The sequence below is a fragment of the Pristiophorus japonicus genome, chromosome 6 (genome assembly GCF_044704955.1).
Source record: "Pristiophorus japonicus isolate sPriJap1 chromosome 6, sPriJap1.hap1, whole genome shotgun sequence".
Taxonomy (NCBI): Eukaryota; Metazoa; Chordata; class Chondrichthyes; family Pristiophoridae; genus Pristiophorus; species Pristiophorus japonicus.
The window spans coordinates 1,039,254-1,061,761 of NC_091982.1; the positions used below are offsets into that span (position 1 = coordinate 1,039,254).

A 22,508-nucleotide genomic window follows, 5' to 3' on the forward strand; every position below is an offset into this window, starting at 1 on the left:
GCCACATCTGAGGCAGTTTAGTATTGTAAGCCTGGATTAAGGAATGTGATAAATAATTTTGTATCGAACCCTTAAAACCAGCAAATAATAGAGTTTCTCTGGTCTGGATTTAAATCCAGGCATCTAGGCAATGGCACCACCAAACCTCTTATCCATTAGTTATGTAAACTGGAATCTCACAGGATTTGAAATACTGTGACATATTTGATGAAGGACAGAGAAAACTAATTTTTTTGATACGAAGATGATTAAAGTTCTGCAATCTACAAACAGAATGAAAAACTGAGGGCATGGGCCAAGTGAGTAGATTGTACTGAGTCTATACAGTACCTGTACAATAGTGTGAGTTCACCTAATCATATATGACATGAATTCTTTAAAGGGACAATATAAGGGGGGTGGGGAGTGGGACATAAACATTCACAAAAATCAAAGTAACAACATTTCTTATCCAAACTATAAGAATCATACCATCTTGTCAATGTCAAAATTCCTTTCGGCATAGCAATTGTTATTACAGTGGGGAAGAATGCAGCAGTAAGATACTCACAGATTTGATGATAATATATTTTACACATACAGATGATAGACCTGTACTTTCACCACCTAACTACAATTGGAAAAGTGTTCAACCTCATTTTATAAAGCAAATCTGGCCAATCCTTAATACGGTAATTATATACAGATTTCAACATATTGTGATCAATGCTGTCACTATGCTTATTTAGCCTATTGATACAATAAACTGAAACTAACATTCTTTAACAGTGTCATGTGATATAGTACTCTATTTCATCATCTGAAATTACTGCCACTATCCCCATTAAAGACAGACCTGTAACCTACCAGTACCGCATGCTTCTACTGTACAGTTCAAAATGCTCTCTCTCCACAAACCAAGTTTGGATGCACAAAGTCATCTAATTCAACAGCTTGATGCTTTACACATTACAAGTAGACACAATATGAAAACGCCACACATCCATCATCATGCTTTACTGAAATCCCAATGAAAACATTGGTTATGCATTTATATTTTGTGCCATTGCAACATTTTTTTGTCCAAACTCAACAGTTATTGGATCAAGATTTCGACCACTGTTCAACTTTGGACTTATAGACGAGGAGTACTGTTTAATTTAGTGAACACCAGCACTGTCTGTTTTATTAAATCAGGAAACAACTTAATACCCAACAAATATCCAGTTATACATATTATGAACTTACATCGCATAAAACTATTTTTTCCTTTTGACTAATATAAATTTGTATGAGCCAATTATTTTAAAATGTATTCGTAATAGAGTCACTGATCAGAAAAATTCCTTTGGTTTGATTTTAAAACCTGAAGCTAATACAGAAGTAGAGTGACTGCTGCCAACGGCTGGAAGTTGCACAGTAGCGTACTGCGCATTAATCTGGTACAGGAAACAACTTAGTTTTTCTGCAGAGCATTTTTGAAGCAGCCTGCTCTCTCTTGGCATTTTTCCTCACAGCCCGTTCTCTCCCGGCATTTTTTCTCACAGCCCGCTCTCTCCCGGCATTTTTCCTCACAGCCCGCTCCCTCCTGGCATTTTTCCTCACAGCCCACTCCCTCCTGGCATTTTTCCTCACATCCCGTTCCCTCCCGGCATTTTTGAAACAGCCCACTCTCTTCCTGCATTTTTGAAGCAGCTCCCTCCTGACATTTTTCCAAACAGCCCTCGCTCTCCCGACATTTTTCCTAACAGCCCTTGCTCTGCCTACATTGAATTTTTTTTTAAACGAACTCGCTCCCGTGACGAACCGGCAGTGTGCATGCGCAATCCGCTTCCGGTTCGATGGCAGCAGTCGCGTCCATTATAAAAATGGGCAGAGCTATATCACACAGCTCTGCTTGACATTGCTTAATGAGGATTATGGTAGTTAGAATGAAAGAAAATTGATCCTAATACAAGGAAAAACATAGGTTAAAGTTCACAATTTACCTGAATGGTCTGCTGTTCCCGATTTAACCTGTTGGAACTCACAATATCTTCCTTCTTAGTGCATTTGAACTTCTCTCCCACACAGCTAGATGGGTTTGCACTGCATCTAACTGAATTGGGTCCTTTGCATTTAGAAACTGGATTCTTCACTGAACCATCCTTCTTTTCTTTGGTAACAGTACGTTTGACTGGTCCAGCAGCACAATGTTCTTTCTCATTACACATACCTTTAGTCATTGATTGATCCGCATCTGTAGATAATTTGGAGGATGTTGTACTTTCACTTGCTAACTCCTGTATGGTCGCTACCTCTAAACTCCTGTTACTTTTTGCTTCTACAACAGGGAGATCTTTATGACTATGGTTCTGATTAATTAAGGGCAGGTTGCTCAATGGTAAAGAAGTAATCACTCCTTGTCCTTCTCGTTCCTTATTTTGAACTTTTCCATCTTCACCCACATCACCTGTTGACTGTTTTGAATTTTCACTCGCAACTCCTTTATTGGCTTTACCCATTTTATTCATCTTGATTGTGGAAACCATATTCTGCTGATCTTTCTGACCATTTTTGTTTTTGTTTTCAGAAGGTAAATGACTTAAGTCAACTACATTTGTATTATTGGAGGCTGGTTGGTTCAAATCTTTGGAAGGAATACCTTCCTTACTTATTGCATTTGGGGTGAATGATTTCAGACTGTCCTTTTTATTTTCAATTGCAAACTGCTCCAAAGCTCTGTTATGAACGATAGACTCCAAGTTGGACAATGGTGACCCCATTATCTGTAGCTGGTCTTCCCTTGTCTTTTCTCCATGAGATGTCCACACAGCCCCTAAATGCTGTGGGCTTTGAAACAAAGTATATTCTCCTCTGGAAGATGGCAAACTGAAAGGAATTCCTTGAGTGAGTGGGAGCTGCGATGCTGAACAGCTGCCGTTAGTTAACAATGGTGAATGAGGAAATGGAGTTTTATCCCTTGGCAGAGAAAGGTGGTTAATGGGAATGCTACTTCGAATGAGGAATGGAGGATATGCATTTGAATGAAATGATGCCACTTCATTGGGGGTAGATACAAAACAGCTGTGCGAGTGATTATTAGTTTCCTTTACAACATGACCCCCATATGCATCTTTTTGGGGCTCCCCACTTTTGTTGCCATTAAGAAGTGCCAATTGATGGTCTCCTTGGTAAACAATGGAAATTGGTTCTTGTTTGGCAGCACTCTTGGGATCTCCATTACCAATCTGTAACATAGACGCAGGTATAGCATTGGCTACGCCGACAAAAGTGCGTGGATTACGGTTCACCAGGTTACTGGAACCTTTCACCCAGGACCAAGTTGGATTCAACGGCTGAAAAGTTGAAGGATCAATTGGGTTCTTTTGCAGAATAGCCCCATTTCTTAAAGTATCTGGAAAAACCATGACTGGAGGTGTTAAACCAAAGCTTCCTTTAATACTGCTGGTACTGTAGCTACTTTGAGGTATTCGTGGGGTGAGGCTATCACTTTTAGAGTGCAATAGAGAGAATGACCTATCCCCTTTAACAGGTGTTAACACCGGCATAGGAGGTGTTTTCCGCAGCTCAGGTAAAGAATTCGGTTTAATCCCTATGCCATGACAGCTTGATTTTGCTGACAAATCTAGAGGCAGGTCATGGGATCCCTCTGAATATATCTGCTTCTCAAGTTGAGGTGGTGATCTAAATACCATGAATGGAGGGTGTGAGTTTTCTGAGAGTCCAAGTGAAGATTGATGAGTAGGACTGCGCTCAGGAAGTTTGGATAACCGGCTGTTTGGGTTCTTCCGTGCCAAAGATAATTCACTGCCCAGGTTGAAATAAATGTGGGAAGGTGGTACTGAAGTGTGAGAAGAGAGGGTTAAAAACTGTTGCTTCTGAGATGATTCGGATTGTGTTTTTGTTTTCACAAAAGGGGAATTAGAATAATCTGCAGTATGTTTGGCCTTGGGTTCTGAAGTGAGGATCAGTGGATGAGAATATGAATGTAGATCAGGTGCTAAATTAGTGCTGCTACCTTTATTTTGTAAAAATGATGGTATGGTCTGCACTCCAGTAACTCCTAAAGTTGTCGGAAGGGAAGGTGCAACATGAGGATGGCCTAAGTTTGGCGGTGGTAAGTACATCAAATGCGGACCCTGGTTAAACACTGGTGGAAAATAAGGTTGAGCAACTTTCTGTAAATTCTGGGATGGTGATGAACAAGGTTTGTACAAGTTTAATGAATTCAGTGCATTAAAAGGGTGGTGACTTCCTGATATAGCACTGTCTAATTGTGAATCAATCCAGGGGAGTCCTCGATACTGAGCCTCAGTCCCAGGAGTCAATTTTTGTTTTATAGTCTTTCCCAATTCCCCAGTGTTATCCTGAGTGCAAGTGGTTTTTGACAGAGTTTGTTGTGCTTTCCGATGCATTCCCACAGTCTCCAAATTTTTTATTTTGTTATCTCCATTTTCCGGCATTTCCCCATGCAGCAATTTACTTTCCACATTGGTAATTCTGTCAGTCTTTAACTGTGCGTCTGAAGTGGTCATGAGGGCGACCTCCTCTTCTTTTGGAACAGATCTTTCAGACACATTATCCTTGCAATTTTGAAGTCCCTCCTGCAATAAGTTACTTTCATCCCCCTCGACTTGTTGGACACCATTGCTCATTCGTTCAGTCGCCACCTAAAAAGATACGGCAATCAACAGAGATTTCAATAAGACTAGTTTTTCCTAAAAAACACTATTTTGTATCACTACTAATAACTACGGATTTCTAAATTAGCCATGAGATAAAGTAAGGATTTTAAGAATAGTCTTGAAGTGTCAGAGGTAAAACTGGGAATCACTTATACTTTAGTGCTTTTTAAGGAAAGAGTTTGTTTTTATCTTCCTCTCCTGAAGGTATTGACGCTTTCGAAATTATGGGTCCACAGCTGTCAGCAGCCCTCAAGCACCACACCCAAGTGTCTATTTCTTATCTGTGAGCTTAGACAGTGAGTTTTTAAAACATTTGTTCTTAAGACGCAAGGGATGCCAACAAGCCCACATTTATTGCCCTTTCCTAACTGCCATCAGAAGGTGGGCTTAAGCAGCAATTCCTTTTACAATTATGAGGTTTTCCAGCTAGTTCAGAGGATAGTAAAGCCCTGATTTTAACTCCCAGTGGGAATCCTGCCAGCAAGGGCTAAGGTGGACAGGGAATTGTCCGGCCCTCCGTAGCAGAAGGCCCAGGAGATTTTAACTCCAGGGCCTCACCTGCATGAACCCAGTCAGTTTCCCACTCGTACCGGACAGGAAGCACTAATTGGCCAGTGGATGGGAGCAAGATTTTGGGTGGTAGGAGATAGCCGAAGGAACAGTCCCCAGTAGTTGGGTAAATGGAGTGGAGTCAGGAAAGCCTCACGGTCAGGAGAGGGGGAGGGAAGGCTGTGGAAGAGGAGGCCCAAGGTTTCACTTTGTGGCCGAGATGAATACTCCTGCTTCTCCTGCCCAACAAGAAAACAAGCAGAATTTTAAAATAATTTACCTCTCCGGGCCTCTTCTGGCTCCGGATCCATTTGCCGCCAGGTTGGACTGGCAGAAAAGCCACAAAGACTTCCCCATGCAGCCCAATCTGCATATTTAAAGAAGGGCCCTGCCCCACTTGCCTGCTCAAAAGAGCAAGTTCAATTGCAACCCACTTGAAGGGAAGATAAATCGCAGCGGCCATTTTAACGGTCCACGTACCCAGTCCCCAGATGGCCAGGGTTAAAATTGTTCAAGAGTCAACAACACAGCGGGGAACTAGATTCTCGTGCAGGCCAGTCCAGGTATGGGTGGCAGGTTCACTTCCTTGTAGGACACGAATCAACTTTTTCGGTTTCTAGTAACTCTCATGGGTTTTTTTCCTGGTGTCAGCTCACAGATTATCAGATTTATGGAATCCAATTTAACAACTTGCCATGTTGGGATTTGAACCCAGAACCTCTGGGTTGTGAGTTCAGTGCCTTAACTACTAAAATACTCTAATTCGTGTCCACCGGCTGGCTAACTATGGAGGGCATCACAGTCAAGTCAAATCCTATCCTCATTAGATGTCCACACATCTGTGGTTTCCAGTGGGAGCAAGACCTCCTAATCTGTATGATTTAGTGCTACAATGCCCATGCCAATGCCCACTAAGCTATTAAGGAGGCTCAGGAAAAAGATTTTCAACAATGTATCTTTCAGACAGAAAATAGTAGGTTTCTGTCATCCACATAATTTTTTGAAATGGAATATTAAAATAAATCTGAGAAACTCTTGAGTGTGGGTGTCTGGAAAGGGTTGAGATATAAGGAGGTCTTCTATAATTTTATTCATGTAAATCACATTTTGCAGATCACAGTTGTGATCTAAACCTAAAAATGACATTAAAATGCACATACTTTTCAGAACAAAAACAAAACAGCTTCTTCGATTGCTGAAGGACTTTATTTATGCAAATTTTTTATTGAGGGTAGGTGCGACTTGAGCACAGAAGCCCAATTTTAAAAAGGATTTGCTTTTTATATAGCACATTTCACAACCTCAGGACATCCCAAAACATTTTATAACAACAACTTGCATTTATATAGCGCCTTTAACATAGTAAGACTTCCCAAGGCACTTCACATGGGCGTTATCAACACATTTGACACTGAGACACAAAGAGATATTGGGGCAGGTGACCAAAAGCTTGATTAAAGAAGTACACTTTAGAGGGCGCCTTATAGGAGGAGAGGCAGAGAGGCGGAGAGGTTGAGGGAGGGAATTTCATAACTTAGGGTCTAGGCAGCAGAAGATACATCCGCCAACGGTGGGGCGATGGAAATTGGGGATGCATAAGAGGCCAGAATTGAAAAAGCAGAGATATCTGAGGGTTGTAGGGCTGGAGGAGGTTACTGGGATAGAAGGGATGAGGTCATGGAGAAATTTGAACATCAGGAAGAGAATTTTAAATTCGAGATGTTGCTAGAACCGGGAGCCAATGTAGGTCAATGATGGATGAACGGTACTTTGAGAGATTTGGGTTATGGGCAGCAGAGTTTTGGATGAGCTCAAGTTTATGGAAACTGACAACGCTGCAGTCTCACCTTACGACTCGTTCAAGCTTAGCACCCTTTTGTTTCCTGCCCCTTGGAAAACTGCCTTGTGGGCTGGTGCTGATGTTGATGCTGTCGAAATTCTTATTTATTCTTCATCCTTAACATAGCTCTTATATGCCTTAAAGGTACATGTCTCCATATCCCTCACCAACTTAATGACCTGGATTTTCTGGGGTCTATGACCGCTTACGCGGCCTCGCATGTTCCGGATTTAGGAGCAGGGGCAGGGAGGTGTTGCTACAGTTGTACAGGGCCTTGATGAGGCCACACCTGGAGTTTTGGTCTCCTAACTTGAGGAAGGACATTCTTGCTATTGAGGGAGTGCAGCGAAGGTTCACCAGACTGATTCCTGGGATGGTGGGACTGACATATCAAGAAAGACTGGATCAACTGGGCTTGTATTCACTGGAGTTCAGAAGAATGAGAGGGGACCTCATAGAAACGCTTAAAATTCTGACGGGTTTAGACAGGTTAGATGCAGGAAGAATGTTCCCAATGTTGGGGAAGTCCAGAACCAGGGGTCACAGTCTAAGGATAAGGGGTAAGCCATTTAGGACCGAGATGAGGAGAAACTTCTTCACCCAGAGAGTGGTGAACCTGTGGAATTCTCTACCACAGGAAGTTGTTGAGGCCAATTCACTAAATATATTCAAAAAGGAGTTAGATGTAGTTCTTACTACTAGGGGGATCAAGGGGTATGGCGAGAAAGCAGGAATGGGGTACTGAAGTTGCATGTTCAGCCATGAACTCATTGAATGGCGGTGCAGGCTCGAAGGGCCGAATGGCCTACTCCTGCATCTATTTTCTATGTTTCTATGTTACACATGGGCTGCACACGCGCGAAAGCCCAGAACAGGCGATCTGACAAGAATCTTCTTGACAGATCCTCCGCACGTGCAGGAAATGGACATTTGCTGGCGGAGAGTTGGGCTATTGCCCAGCAAATGCCCATGAAACCGTTACGGTTGGTAAAAGCAGGCCTTACCAATGTGATGGTGAAAATAAATAATAATTAAAAAAAAAATAATTTTAAAGATTCAAAAACCTGTAAAATAAGTTTTAGTTTTGGCCCCTTGAACAGTGTTTCAATTTATTTTACAAATACTAAAATTTTTGTTTTAAATGTAATTGAATAGTATTTTCATTCATTCATTTTAATCATGTAATTTTTTAATTTTAGTGCTGTAAAAATGTGTTTTTTGGTTGATTCCTATTATGCTTATGGGGATTCCATATTTAACTAGAATCTTCGTAAGTATAATGGGAATCCCTTTTCTGAATGGTTGGGCTGGCTCACATGATCCCACGGCCACTTGCGAACCACATGTGCCCCTGGATCCAGGACCATCAGGCAGGTGCGTAGATTTATTGTGGTTCGGAGACATCGCTTGCGGGAAGTCTCCGACCACAAATTCATGTCCACTATTTTAGACTGCTTTTTCCTTTTAGTACACTTACTCTAACCGCCCACCCCCGCAACCCCTCCCCCCACCTTACTAATTTAAATCCTCCAATTCTTCTATTTAGCGTCTCTGTGGGAATATTGTAACCACTTTTAGTTTAGGTTAAGCCCATTCTGTCTATAGAGCTTTCTTCTGCCTTAGAACTTCAGTATCCTAGGAATCTGAAACTCTCCCTACCTTTCTAGCCACACATTGATGTATCTAATCTGTTTCTCCCAACTTGTTCTGCTACTGGAAGTAATTCTGCAATTAATACTCTCGAAATCTTGCACTTTAATCTAAACCTAACTCCTCAAAATATCACCAGAAGACCTCCAAGCTTTCCATTATTGGTGGTTTCTATATGACAGAGGAATTAGAGAGGAGCGAATGAGGAGAGGAGGGGGAAGAGAGGGGATGTGAGGAAAGAGGAGGGGGAATGAGGGGAGGGGAGAGAGACAGATTTCTTTTGGAGAGAGGAAAATAGTCACTTAATGTTATATTTATATATGGTTTTTCAATCTGTCACAATGTTACATTTACAGTGCCACCCACTCATACAACACCTTTGGAATGTTGATACCACTCAATGTTTCAATAGATAATATATCATTGACTGAGTGCATAGGGAAAGACAATGTTCCCTATTTGGAGAGTCTGTTACAAGGGATTATCAATTTAATATTGTGTCTGAGAGTTGGAGAGATTAGAAAACATTATGCAGAGGGTTGCTGGAGCATGGGATGCTTTGCCACAAAGAGTGATTGAGACAGAAAAACACACTTTTAACAGAATACTTGATAAGTATTTGAAGCAGAAGAATATACTGAGCTTTGGGAAGACAGTGGGAAAATGGGATTCGTTTTTGGCTGCTCTAACAAAAGGCTGGCACAGACACAGCGAGTCGAATACTGTTAACTTGTATGGTTCTGTGCATGCATCACTGGCCTAATGTCTGATCCTAAATTACTATATTCCTAATTTCTATAGATTTCATTAATTCGAACAAATTGTCACTTACCTATTTGGTCTAGCAGATTCAGGAACACTTTGTTTCAGCGTTAAATTGCTATTCAGCGCAAATTCACTTTCTTACTTATTATCTGCAAAGACTCACTTTGTCAGCCTGTCACAGCTACGTCATTCATTATAAAATATACTGAGGGAGGTCAGTTAAATGTGAATTGATACAAAATTAGAATCATCTAGTTGGGCCTATCAATCAACATCGCAAAAACAAATTATCTGGTCATTGTCACATTGCTGTTTGGATCCTGAAGGAATGATCAGCCATGATCTTATTGAATGGCGGTGCAGGCTCAAAGGGCCGGATGACCTGCTCCTGCACTTATTTTCTATGTTTTTATGTTTGTGGGAGCTTGCTGTCTACAAATTGGCTGCCGCAGTGACTACATTTCAAAAGTACTTAATTGGTTGTAAAGCGCTTTGGGACATCCTGAAGTTGTGAAAGGCGCTATATAAATGCAAGTCTTTCTTTTCTTTCCTAGCATACTACTTACTACTGATCTAGCATTGCTGCTGCAAACCTAGCAGAATATAATGCTGCAAAACTGGGAAAACGTGTTAATAGACGCAACATTCAATATTTACTATTAAGAAGCACAAAGATTACTAGCTGGTTTAAAAGGAGAGGACTAGTACTAAGAATTGCCAAGAATTTAGCAACACAAGGGGATGATCTTGAATATAAAAAGTATTATATAGTTTGAATCAAAATGAAGAAAAAATGTAGCGATATCAAATTCAGATCAAAGAATAACGTTCACTCCCATAGGCAATTCTGTCACACAATGTGTAATAAAAGTATGCTCCCACCTCTCAGATTTAGAATCAAATCAAGGCCAAACAAACAGAATAAAAGCCTTCCACTGTGTTTGGATGAGCTGATCAATCTCGCTTACTTCAGTGTGGTTGTTAATACAAGTATCTTCCGTCCCTACTGGCTGTGGAGCACTTTTCCTGGATTCTGCATCTGTGAGTGAAGATCTCCTATTAAAAAAAATGATTAATTATTACTAGTAGATCTCCTGTGACTTTGCTCATGGGTAGTCCAAGGATAGGAGTACAGTTTCTGATGCTTATTATAATTCCACTCGAGGTCTCAGGTGGCGACTCGATCTCTGTTACTGCTACTAACGTAGATGCAGTTTGTATGCAAAATATTATCCACTCTTAAGTCAGCATTATTGTGCCCCCATGCTCTACATCACTTTCTAACAAAAACAAAATATACTGTGTGCTTCACTGACAGCACTGGTCCATACAAGAGTAGGAATATTCAAATAACTGAGGTAAGACACAGACCAGTTTTCTTCATAGACATCATTGACTCTCACTCATTCTTTATGGATGGAATAAATCAGTCAATTCCCATCAATCTCATTCTCAAACACAAACTGAGGCCTTACCCTCCAAATCCCTGCCCCTGTCTTGCCTGCTTTACTGGAACCGATGCCCTATCAATCAATTATAATTGGTCAATGAATTTGCTAGGAAATACTCTGAGCATAGGTCAACTGAAAATTGCTAGAAAACAATAATCCTGTCTGTAAAGACATTTGTTCTAACTCTCTTAGTGACAATTTTAAACTAATGATCCTCATTCCAACCAAAGGAAATAGTCTTTACCTATTCACTCTATCAAAACCCCTTCATCATTTTAAAATCTCCATTAAAATCTCCTCTTAGCATTCTCTGTTCCAATGGAGATAGTTATATTGGGGCCAAGTTTCGGCCTGAGTTGCTCCTGTTTTTTTGGAGCAACTGGTTTAGAATGGAGTATCTTAGAAATTGCAATTCTCGGCATTTAGTTTGCTCCAGTTCTAGTCAGTTAGAACAGTTTCAGTTTGGAACAAAAACATCAATAAATCAATCAAAAAAAAATTAGTAAGAAATAATTTTTTTATAAAAATCAATAAATAAAACATTTTCTACTTACCGACTGTAGCACCGGGAGCCCTCCAACAGCGTGCTGGGATGCCCCCCCAGTGTGTCTCTGTCAGTGTCTCTATCTCTCTGTCTGTCTGTGTGTCTCTCATTCTCTGTCTGTCAGTGTCTGTGTTTCTGACAGCGAGGGGAGGGGGGAGGAGGGGGGTAGAGGGAGGGGGGGGCAGGGGGAGGGGAGGGAGGAGAAGGGGGGGGAGAAAAGAAAGAGAAGGGGGGGCAGAGAAGGAGAAGGGGGGGCAGAGAAGGAGAAGGGGGGGGAAAGAAGGAGAAGGGGGGGGAAAGAAGGAGAAGGGGGGGGAAAGAAGGAGAAGGGGGGGGAAAGAAGGAGAAGGGGGGAAAGAAGGAGAAGGGGGGGGAAAGAAGAAGAAGGAGAAGGGGGGGGAAAGAAGAAGAAGGAGAAGGGGGGGGAAAGAAGAAGAAGGAGAAGGGGGGGGGAAGAAGGAGAAGGGGGGGGAAAGAAGGAGAAGGGGGGGGAAAGAAGGAGAAGGGGGGGGAAAGAAGGAGAAGGGGGGGGAAAGAAGGAGAAGGGGGGGGGAAAGAAGGAGAAGGGGGGGGGAAAGAAGGAGAAGGGGGGGGGAAAGAAGGAGAAGGGGGGGGAAAGAAGGAGAAGGGGGGGGAAAGAAGGAGAAGGGGGGGGAAAGAAGGAGAAGGGGGGGGAAAGAAGGAGAAGGGGGGGGAAAGAAGGAGAAGGGGGGGGAAAGAAGGAGAAGGGGGGGAAAGAAGGAGAAGGGGGGGAAAGAAGGAGAAGGGGGGGGAAAGAAGGAGAAGGGGGGGAAAGAAGGAGAAGGGGGGGGAAAGAAGGAGAAGGGGGGGAAAGAAGGAGAAGGGGGGAAAGAAGGAGAAGGGGGGGAAAGAAGGAGAAGGGGGGTGAAAGAAGGAGAAGGGGGGTGAAAGAAGGAGAAGGGGGGTGAAAGAAGGAGAAGGGGGGTGAAAGAAGGAGAAGGGGGGTGAAAGAAGGAGAAGGGGGGGGAAGAAGGAGAAGGGGGGGGAAGAAGGAGAAGGGGGGGAAGAAGGAGAAGGGGGGAAGAAGGAGAAGGGGGGAAGAAGGAGAAGGGGGGAAGAAGGAGAAGGGGGGGGAAGAAGGAGAAGGGGGGGGAAGAAGGAGAAGGGGGGGAAGAAGGAGAAGGGGGGAAGAAGGAGAAGGGGGGGAAGAAGGAGAAGGGGGGGAAGAAGGAGAAGGGGGGGAAGAAGGAGAAGGGGGGGGGAAGAAGGAGAAGGGGGGGGGAAGAAGGAGAAGGGGGGGGAGAAGGAGAAGGGGGGGGAAGAAGGAGAAGGGGGGGGGGAAGAAGGAGAAGGGGGGGGGAAGAAGGAGAAGGGGGGGGAAGAAGAAGAGGAGGGGAAGAAGGAGAAGAGGAGGGGAAGAAGGAGAAGAGGGGGGAAGAAGGAGAAGAGGGGGGAAGAAGGAGAAGGGGGGAAGAAGGAGAAGGGGGGGGGGAGAAGGAGAAGGAGAAGGGGGGGGAAGAAGGAGAAGGGGGGGGAAGAAGGAGAAGGGGGGGGAAGAAGGAGAAGGAGAAGGGGGGGAAGAAGGAGAAGGAGAAGGGGAGGGGGAAAGAAGGAGAAGGAGAAGGGGGGCGGGAAGAAGGAGAAGAGGGGGGAAGAAGGAGAAGGAGAAGGGGGGGAAGAAGGAGAAGGAGAAGGGGGGGGGAAGAAGGAGAAGGAGAAGGGGGGGGGAGAAGAAGGAGAAGGAGAAGGGGGGGGGGGAGGGAAGGAGAAGGGAGAGGAAGGCTGAACGGGCCGGGCCCAGCACTTCGGGCAGGGCCCGTCCCCAGCACCAGATTTACAGTTAGGTGGCGTTGGGTCGGGTCGGGTTCGGGATCCGGGGTCGTGAGGTCGGGTCGGGGGGGGAGCACGGGTCGGGAGTGGGGGGAGGAGGGCGGTCGGGTTGGTTCGGGTCGGGGGCGGGCAGGGAGGGAGGGAACGCGGGTCGGGTCGGCATCGGGTCCGGTCCGGGGGCGGGGGGAAGCGGGAGTCGTGTCGGATCGGATCGGGAGGAAGCAGGAGCTGGGCATGGGAGGCAGCCTTATCCACGCAGCCCCAGTGAGGCCGTTCGGCCAGGGCTAGGGGATGCGTGCTTTGGGCCCCTCCCACAGTTTTGGGCGCCTGGAGCTACTGCACATGCGCGCCCACTGTAGCGCGCATGTGCAGAGTTCCCGGCACTGTTTTCAGCGCAGGGACCTAGCTCCGCCCCCCCACAGTTCGTGCTGCGCCGCGCCCAGCTCCAGAGGACTTGCAGGGAGCCGGAGAATAGGTAAGTTTTGTTTAGGCGCACTTTATGGCGCGAAAAACGGGCGTCCAGGTCATGGCTGCGCCGTTCTAGGCGCGGCCCGAAACTTGGGCCCATTATCTCAAGTCTTTCCTCACAACTATGGTTTCCTATTCTTAAGTGTATTTAGATTTCCAGAAGGCATTCGATAAGGTGCCACATAAAAAGTTACTGCACAAGATAAGAGCTCAAGGAATTGGCGGTAATATATTAGCATGGATAGAGGATTGGCTAACTAACAGAAAACAGAGTCGGGTTAAATGGGTAATTTTCAGGTTGGCAAACTGTAACTAGTGGGGTGCAACAGGGATCAGTGCTGGAGCCTCAACTATTTACAATCTACATTGATGACTTGAATGAAGGGACCAAGTGTAATGTAGCCAAATTTGATATAAAGATAGATGGGAAAGCAAGTTGTGAAGAGGACACAAAAAATCTGCAGAGATAGGTTAAGTGAGTGGGCAAAAATTTGGCAGATGAAGTATAATGTGGGAAAATGTGAGGTAGGAAAAATAAAAAAGCAAATTATTATTTAAATGGAGAGAGACTACAAAGTGGTGTAGTACAGAGGGATCTGGGGATCCATGTACATGAATTCAAAAAGTTAGCATGTAGGTACAGCAAGTAATTAGGAAGGCAAATTGAACGTTGACCTTTATGACAAGAGGGCTGGAGTCTTAAAGTAGGGAAGTCCTGCCACAACTGTACAGGGCATTGATGAGACCACACCTAGAGTACTGCATACAGTTTTGGTCCCTTTATTTAAGAAGGGATATACTTGCATTGGAAGCAGTTCAGACAAGGTTCACTAGGTTGATTCCTGAGATGAAGGGGTTGTCTTATGAAGAAAGGTTGAGCCTATACTCATTGGAGTTTAGAAGAATGAGAGGTGATCTTATTGAAACGTATAAGATTCTGAGGGGGCTTGACATTGTAGATGCAGAGAGAATGATTCCCCTTGTGGTGGAATCTAGAACTAGGGGGCATAGTTTCAGAATAAGGGGTCGCCCATTTAAAACGGAGATAAGGAGGAATTTCCTCTCTGAAGGTCGTGAACCTTTGGAATTCTCTCGCCCAGAGAGCTGTGGAGGCTGGGTCATTGAATATATTTAAGGTGGTGATAGACAGATTTTTGAGTGATAAGGGAGTCAAGGGTTATGGGGAATGGGCAGGAAAGTGGAGTTGAGGCCAAGATCAGATCGGCCATGATCTTATCGAATGGCGGAGCAGGCTCGAGGGACCAAATGGCCTACTCCTGCTCCTATTTCTTATGTTCTTACCATCCTGTTGAATCTACACTGTATGCTATCTATTTATTTAATGTCCCTTCAATAACGGAATTCCCAAAACTCAAACTGCTCGAACTGTGGCCTAACCAATGTTTTATATAAATTTATTATTATTTGCTTTTCTACTCTATACTTCTATGTATAAACCAAAAATGCTGTTGGCCTTTATTATGGCTTTATCAACCTGTACTCGCACTTTCAGTGAACTATGTATTGAGCCCATAGGGCTCTCTGTTTATTCACATCCTTCAGCATCTTTCCATTGAGTGTATACACCCATTCCTTATTTTTCTCCCCAAATCTATCACCTCACACATACCCTATTAAATTGCATCTTCCACCTGTTTGTCCAATCTGCTAACCTGTCTATGTCTTCCTGAAGGCTTTTACAGCCATCTTTGCTATTTGTCAAGCCTCCTACTTTTTTTGTCAACAACAAATTTTGAGATTGTGTTCCTCAAATCATTGATATTATACATCAAGAACAAAGGTGGGCCTACAGTGACTCCTAGTACACATGCTTCTAACCTTCTCTAATCAGAGAAACTCCCATTAACCATAACTCTATTTCCTGACTGTCAATGAGCTTTCTGTTAATACTAATATAAACAAAAAACAAAAAACTGCAGATGCTGGAAATCTGAAACAAAATCACGTAATGCTAGAAATACTCAACAGTCAGCGTCTGTATTCAGAACAGTTGAATTAATTGTGGTTTCCATCGCCTGGGTGGCTAGATGAGTAGATCACCCACCCATTGCAAAACCTAGCCGATATTCATCCCATTGAAATGGGAGCACCTAGGCAGTGAAGTTGAAAATTATCCGCAATATTTCAGGTGTAGACCCTTCATCAGAAATTACAGATGAACCACATTAAAAAGACACAGAACAAATGGAAGAGGCAAACACACAAATAAAGACTAATACATGAGAAGAAATAGAATGACCTGTAAAATGCTTCAATGGAAAACAAAAGATGGTGAAATGGCTGAAGTATTATTAATGTGAGATAATATAAAGCATAATGAGAGAAATTTACGAGTCACAGAGAACGTGTGAATAGCTGAAGCAGTTTGGGGATGGTGGGGGAGATAGTTAAGGCAGGTAGAAATAACAGCAGTGAAAAGCGGCAAAGCAGACATGCTCCAGCGGCCCAGGAATCTGGGAGAAGAAAAGAAATCAGGTCAAACGAAGGGCACAGAGCGCCCTGCCAGCACAGGCAGTGTGTTTTATCCCTCTCCTTTCCCTTTTTTAATGCTGTTCATCCAGAATTTCTACTGTGGTGAAGATCTACACTTGAAATGCTAATGTATCGCTTCTCTCTACAGATGCTGATTGACATGCTGAGTCTTTCCAGCATTTCCTATTATTGTTTCTATCAATGCTACTACTACATTTCTTCTTATGTTGCAAATTGGGTTTTCCCCCAACTCTTTGTGATCACAGCAAATTGCAGTTTTTATAGACAGACCCACATCCCCTATAATCTGAAACTTAAACCATTATGGTGCCATGAATAGGAGTTAACATCCCAGAAGATTAACAATTATTTATACTGGAGCTTGCAAGGACTGTGCGTTTTAAAAGATGTCACGATTGACGGTATCATTCAAGCTAAAAACTTCATTGTATAGAAGCAAAAGAAATACAACAGATAATTTGCAATTTTACTTTAAACGGTTTTCAAAACCAAAACAATAAAATATTTAAAATCTTAAGCGTCCTTTTCAGAATCTTTAACTGTGTCTGAAGAATGAGCGCATTTCAACTCCTGTCTCAGTGCTGTAAACTACTAAATTGGGAAAGCCAGCGATATATACTATCCAAGCAGGCTTTTGACATCCTAAATCAAAGCAGCCCCTACACATTAGATAGATTTCTGAGAAGAACCAGTTTCATTTTCAACAGGCAGATAATTAGAATCTTAGTTATTTCTATCACTCTAGTCTGTTGAATCTGAACTGGATTGTGGCAATGAAAGACAAGTTGCATCTACTTCCACAATAGAAACTTGCATACATTTCAGCAACCTAAGGTACTAGCAAACAAACATGATCTGACTAGATTCTTATTAGAACCAGTCTCATTAACAGTTAGGCCACTTCCCCTAAAATGAACACCCATCCCCTGACAGTATTTGTGTATTTGTCTCACATCCCTCAAAGATAATGGAATGATTTTTCAGAATGTAGCTAATAGGGTTTCATCTCAAATTCATAATATATTGGCCTTTCTAAAATTTCATATGAAAAAATATATTTTACGGTTTAAAATGAGACAGAACTCTGTATTCGTCACAGGATGGTACCAACATAATGCTCATTCCCGATCTATGGAACGTCTGGTCACCCCCAAAATTCTACCTCAGGTCACCAAATAAATCATAATCATCAGATAGGGAAGATTAGTTGCAATCTTTTTGCGAACAAACACTGCAGGGATCCTGGAAACAAGGATCAGCAGCCACTAAACTTATATGGAAAAACAGTAGGGTGAATGTTGAAGAAAGACAAGAAAAAGAACTGAAATAAAAACAGAAAATGCTGGAAATACTCAGCACGTCAGGCAGCACCAGTAGAGAGAGAAACAGTTAATCATCGACCTGAAACATTAACTCGGTTTCCCTTTCCACCAGTGCTGCCTGATCCACTGAGTATTTTCAACATTTTCTGTTTTATTTCAGATTTCCAACACTCGCAGTATTTTACTTTTGCAAGAAACAGATCACCTATCTTCCTCAGAAACAACGAGCCCAACTTCTGTATTTTTAATGATGAAGTTAAACTATTTAACAAATATTTCTGCTATTCAAGAGTTCATCACACCTCTTCGAAAAGGTCATCAACAATGCATGTATGGCAAGTGCAGGGGCTAAGCCCAATTTGTCTGTGGAGGATTTTCCTTCAATATAAAGAATTCTAATGGTAAATTTTTATCCTGATCACCATCATCATAGGCAGACCCTCGGAATCGAGAAAGACTTGCTTCCACTCTTAAAATGAGTCCTTAGGTGGCTGAACAGTCCAATACGAGAGCCTCAGACTCTGTCACAGGTGGGACAGATAATCGTTGAGGGAAGGGTTGGGTGGGACTGGTTTGCTGTACGCTCTTTCCGCTGCCTGTGCTTGATTTCTGAATGCTCTGGTCGATGAGACTCAAGGTGCTCAGCGCCCTCCCTGATGCACTTCCTCCATTTAGGGTGGTCTTTGGCCAGGGACTCCCAGGTGTCAGTGGGGATGTTGCACTTTATCAGGGAAGCTTTGAGTGTGTCCTTGTAACGTTTCCTCTGCTCACCTTTGGCTCGTTTGCCATGATCCACAGCACGGCCCTGGACAACGTGGACCATTTCCCATACCTTGGGAGCCTCTTATCAACAAGAGCAGGCACTGACGACGAGATCCAACACCACCTCCAGTGTGCCAGTGCAACCTTCGGCCGCCTGAGGAAAAGAGTGTTTGAAGACCAGGCCCTCAAAACTGCCACCAAGCTCATGGTCTACAGGGCTGTAATAATACCCACCCTCCTGTATGGCTCAGAGACAAGGACCATGTACAGTAGACACCTCAAGTCGCTGGAGAAATACCACCAACGATGTTTCCGCAAGATCCTACAAATCCCCTGGAAGGACAGAAGCACCAACATTAGTGTCCTCGTCCAGGCCAACATCCCCAGCATTGAAGCACTGACCACACTTGATCAGCTCCGCTGGGCAGGCCACATTGTTCACATGCCTGACACAAGACTCCCAAAGCAAGCGCTTTATCCTTAATGCAACTGGTACATCACAATGACAAAAATATTCAAAACAACAAAATGATTTTTCATGATTATAGAAGAAAACTATTTATATATTTTTTCTTCAAGTGTATGTTTTATACATAGAATCTGTCATGGTCAACCACTCATCGTCACGAGTTATCTGATCAGCTCATGGCAGCCAAATATCACATACCTTCTACAACCCTAAAAATACCAGAAGATAAGATGATTCCAAATCTCTTCTGACACAATTTACATTGTGACACAGATTGAACATTGGAGACAATGAATAGATTCTGAAAAATGGCAGTTACAGAATACAGAAGATGCTCTAAACTTTCCTCATCTCTGAAAATTCCAGTTTTAAACTTTTGAAATGAGAGTAACGTAATTTCATTAAAATATTCCAGGGTTTCACAAAATTAAAGCTGTAGGATAGAAAAAGTAGCATCTCCATCAACAAATTTGACATATCAATTCAGCAGTAAATATGTATTTCAAATAATTATGAAAGCAACTGGAGAATTTGGAAAAGCATGAAGTTTAGAAACTTTTTTATTCATTCATGTGATGTGGGCGCTGCTGGCTAGGCCAGCATTTATTGCCCATCCCTAATTGCCAGTGAGAAGGTGTTGGTGAACCGCATTCTTGAACCGCTTTCACAGATAATATTTGCTAAACTTTCAAGTTATGTAATCCAGGAAAACGATCTGTGAAAAATGTTAGCTTCATGACTTGGTGGGGAAAAGCAGTTATAATTTACACCGTATGTGAAAATGGCCCAGTTTTATTTGCCTCAATTTTCTCTTTTCCTCTAGTGAAGGCTTCAGCTAAACAATCAGGGGTCAAAATTTGGTTGTGGACGCCGCTTGTTACAGCGCGGGAGATGACTAATGGGCAGCAAATGCCTACCGTTGTCAGTAAGCGGCGTCAACGCCATGACCTAAATTCAGTCTGCTCTTTGGCAGAGGCGCCAAGAGGCAACGCTCTGCCGGCTAATGCCACCCCCGTGGTGACGTCATCCAGAGTACAATGCCTCTTTGACGCCTCAGTCGTGACATTTGCTTTGTACGACTGCCGTACAAACAGGCAGCCATACAGCCAGGAAAAAGTTGTCGTAAAAGAGCGGATCGCGGACGCAATCGCCCAGAAAGGAAGGTAAGTCTTTATTTATTTCTGCATGTTTTCATTAGTTTTAAGAGTAGGGAAGTGTGTGTGTGGATCGGAGAAGTTTTCGGGTTTTTTTCTTCCCGTTTTTTTTTCTAGCATGGCAGCAATCTCCCGACGGGAAATTCAGTAGGCCTCCTGAGCTCCCGCCCGAGGATGAGTGTGCAATGCTACCTTTTAGCACTGCTCTCTCATCTTTGGGTGTAAAAACTGAATTTAGGATTTTGATGCTGCGCCTAATGACCGGCGCTAAAATCAGCACTCGGGCGGTGACACTGCCTCAAACACGGCGCGACCCAATTTTGACCCCTCAATGTCAGCAGATTATTCGAACATAGAAGGCATTCAATTCTGTCCACACTTAAGGTCCATAAATGCATATTTTCTAGCAGGATGCGCTGGATAGTAATCAAAAGCTGGAAACCTAGGTGATTTTTCTCCTGTCAGCCAATGGGCACACATTCTGGGTTTCAAACCTGAATCCTTCTGATCTGTTTGACTTAGTGCTACACTACCCACTAGACCGACTAGGGAACTAAACTTTCCCTTTTAAAATTAAGTGCTCCTGTAACCTGAAGCCATCTGAATTTAAAATCATATACACATGCACACACACACACATCCATCCCCAGGAGTACTAAAATTGTACATCGTCAGAGAAACTATATCACACTCTATACTATATTTAGCTGATTATTCATAAAGAAAATTATGTTTCACCTTATGCTATGGGAAGTAACTATTAAGGTGTTATCCATGCAAAATAGTTCCCCTATGGAAAGAAAGAATATAGGGCTAAAAATTGATCAGCGTACTGCCGGGTTTTCTGGCGGTATTTCGTCGTTTTAGGCTGAAAATGAATCGGTGGGAAATTCATTGCAGTCTTCCGCCGGCAGTTTTGAAATACTGCTGGGGAGCGGACCGCCGACGTGCAACACTGGGAAAACCGCTTCCGGCAGAGTTTGGTGGGAGCGGTGATCTGTACTTCAAAAAAAAACACCCAGTCTGACCAGCCTTTCGATGGACGGTAGGTATGAAACCCTGCAAAAAGAGGTAAGTGAATTTTAAAAAAAAATTATTTTGCAGCGATTCAGTGGAAAAGGGTCCTCTGAATGTTTTCCGTTGTTTTATTTTTTGAAAAAATATTTTTTGTGTTTTCCCCCTTCCCTAGGCAGACTCTAGCCTCGGACTTAATTTGACCAGGACCGCCGAGAATCCATGTGCAATGCCCATTTTTCTCGTCCGGGCGGTTTTTTTCCCCCCCAATTTTCCGCTGGCGTTAATTGCAGAATCTTAGCGGCTTTTTGGGCAGTAAACGGGCGGTGGCAGCCTTTGATCAATTTCTAGCCCATTGACTTGACAGCTTTAAATAGCATCAAAACCTCAAACAGAAAACAGCTATTACATCTAGGGCTGTCTTAATAACCTAATATATACAGCAATACATAATCCCCATGATAATTACAGTACACTACAAAAATAGTCCAATTAACGCTCATTTTCATGATTTGTTGCTTTTTACAGAAACCAGGATTAACTTCAAATGCCTGTTCTTCTACAGAAAGCAGGCTATTCTGACTCCATTCCCTAATGCCATCAAGTACCACTCCACATCCCTCCAACCAATTTGCATCACAATTTATTTTTTGTACTTTAACTATTAAAGCCAAACATAAAATACCAGGATTTTCAATAACTCAGACTAAAACTAAAAATTTCAACTTGGTAAATGTTCAACCAGCACTTAATCATCACAGCTCATGAGCAATGGCCAGTTGAGAGGAAATGGTTTGGAACAAAATCCAAATTTTACTACTAAATCACAGCTAAAGAGAAAATACTTCAGGAAAGTGACGGTACAAATGTAATCAGATGCAACTTACTGCCCATAATGAAAAACAATATGCCATTAAGATGTAGCTGTTTTACCTTGAATAAGACGGTATGGTGACCAAGCCAAATTCCATTTTCATTTCATGGGATTCTGTCATTCAGGCAATGTTTTGAAGATAGTATTCTGTGATTCCATCTGTTTTTCCATGAAAATGTAGTCTTGACCAGAATGCATAAATTAATATAGAACTTTAAAAGTTTACAGCGCAGGAGGTCGCCATCTGTCCATTACTTCTCTGATAGCTCTTTGCTAGAGCAATCCAAATCTAATTACACTGCCCTGTTCACTCCCGATAGTTCTTCATCTTCCTCCACTTCCTATATTTATCCAATTTTTCCTCAATTAGATGCAATGGTGTCTGCCTCAACCACTCCCCGTTGCAACAAAATTAATCCTTTCCACTGCCCTCCTCCCAGTCCCAAATTCCAATTTTCAGGCCTCCAAGACATAGAAACATAGAAAATAGGTGCAGGATTGGCCATTCGGCCCTTCGAGCCTGCACCACCATTCAATGAGTTCATGGCTGAACATGCAACTTCAGTACCCCATTCCTGCTTTCTCACCATACCCCTTGATCCCCCTAGTAGTAAGGACGACATCTAACTCCTTTTTGAATATATTTAGTGAATTGGCCTCAACAACTTTCTGTG

General features: G+C 43.0%; 1 protein-coding gene across 9 annotated transcripts in view; it reads right to left on the minus strand.

Moving 5' to 3' along the window:
• LOC139265520 (BCL-6 corepressor-like protein 1) overlaps positions 1-22,508 on the minus strand; it is a 342,936-nt gene that overhangs the window by 85,880 nt on the left and 234,548 nt on the right. For 7 of the 9 annotated variants that reach the window (XM_070882537.1, XM_070882538.1, XM_070882542.1 and 4 more), the window contains 2 exons: positions 10,440-10,527; positions 1,968-4,652 (listed from right to left, as the gene is read on the minus strand). In XM_070882537.1, coding sequence (XP_070738638.1) covers positions 1,968-4,652; positions 10,440-10,527 — 2,773 coding nt within the window. Of the gene's footprint in view, positions 1-1,967; positions 4,653-10,353; positions 10,528-22,508 lie in introns of those variants that run through there. The other 2 variants (XM_070882543.1, XM_070882544.1) reach the window with 2 other exon arrangements.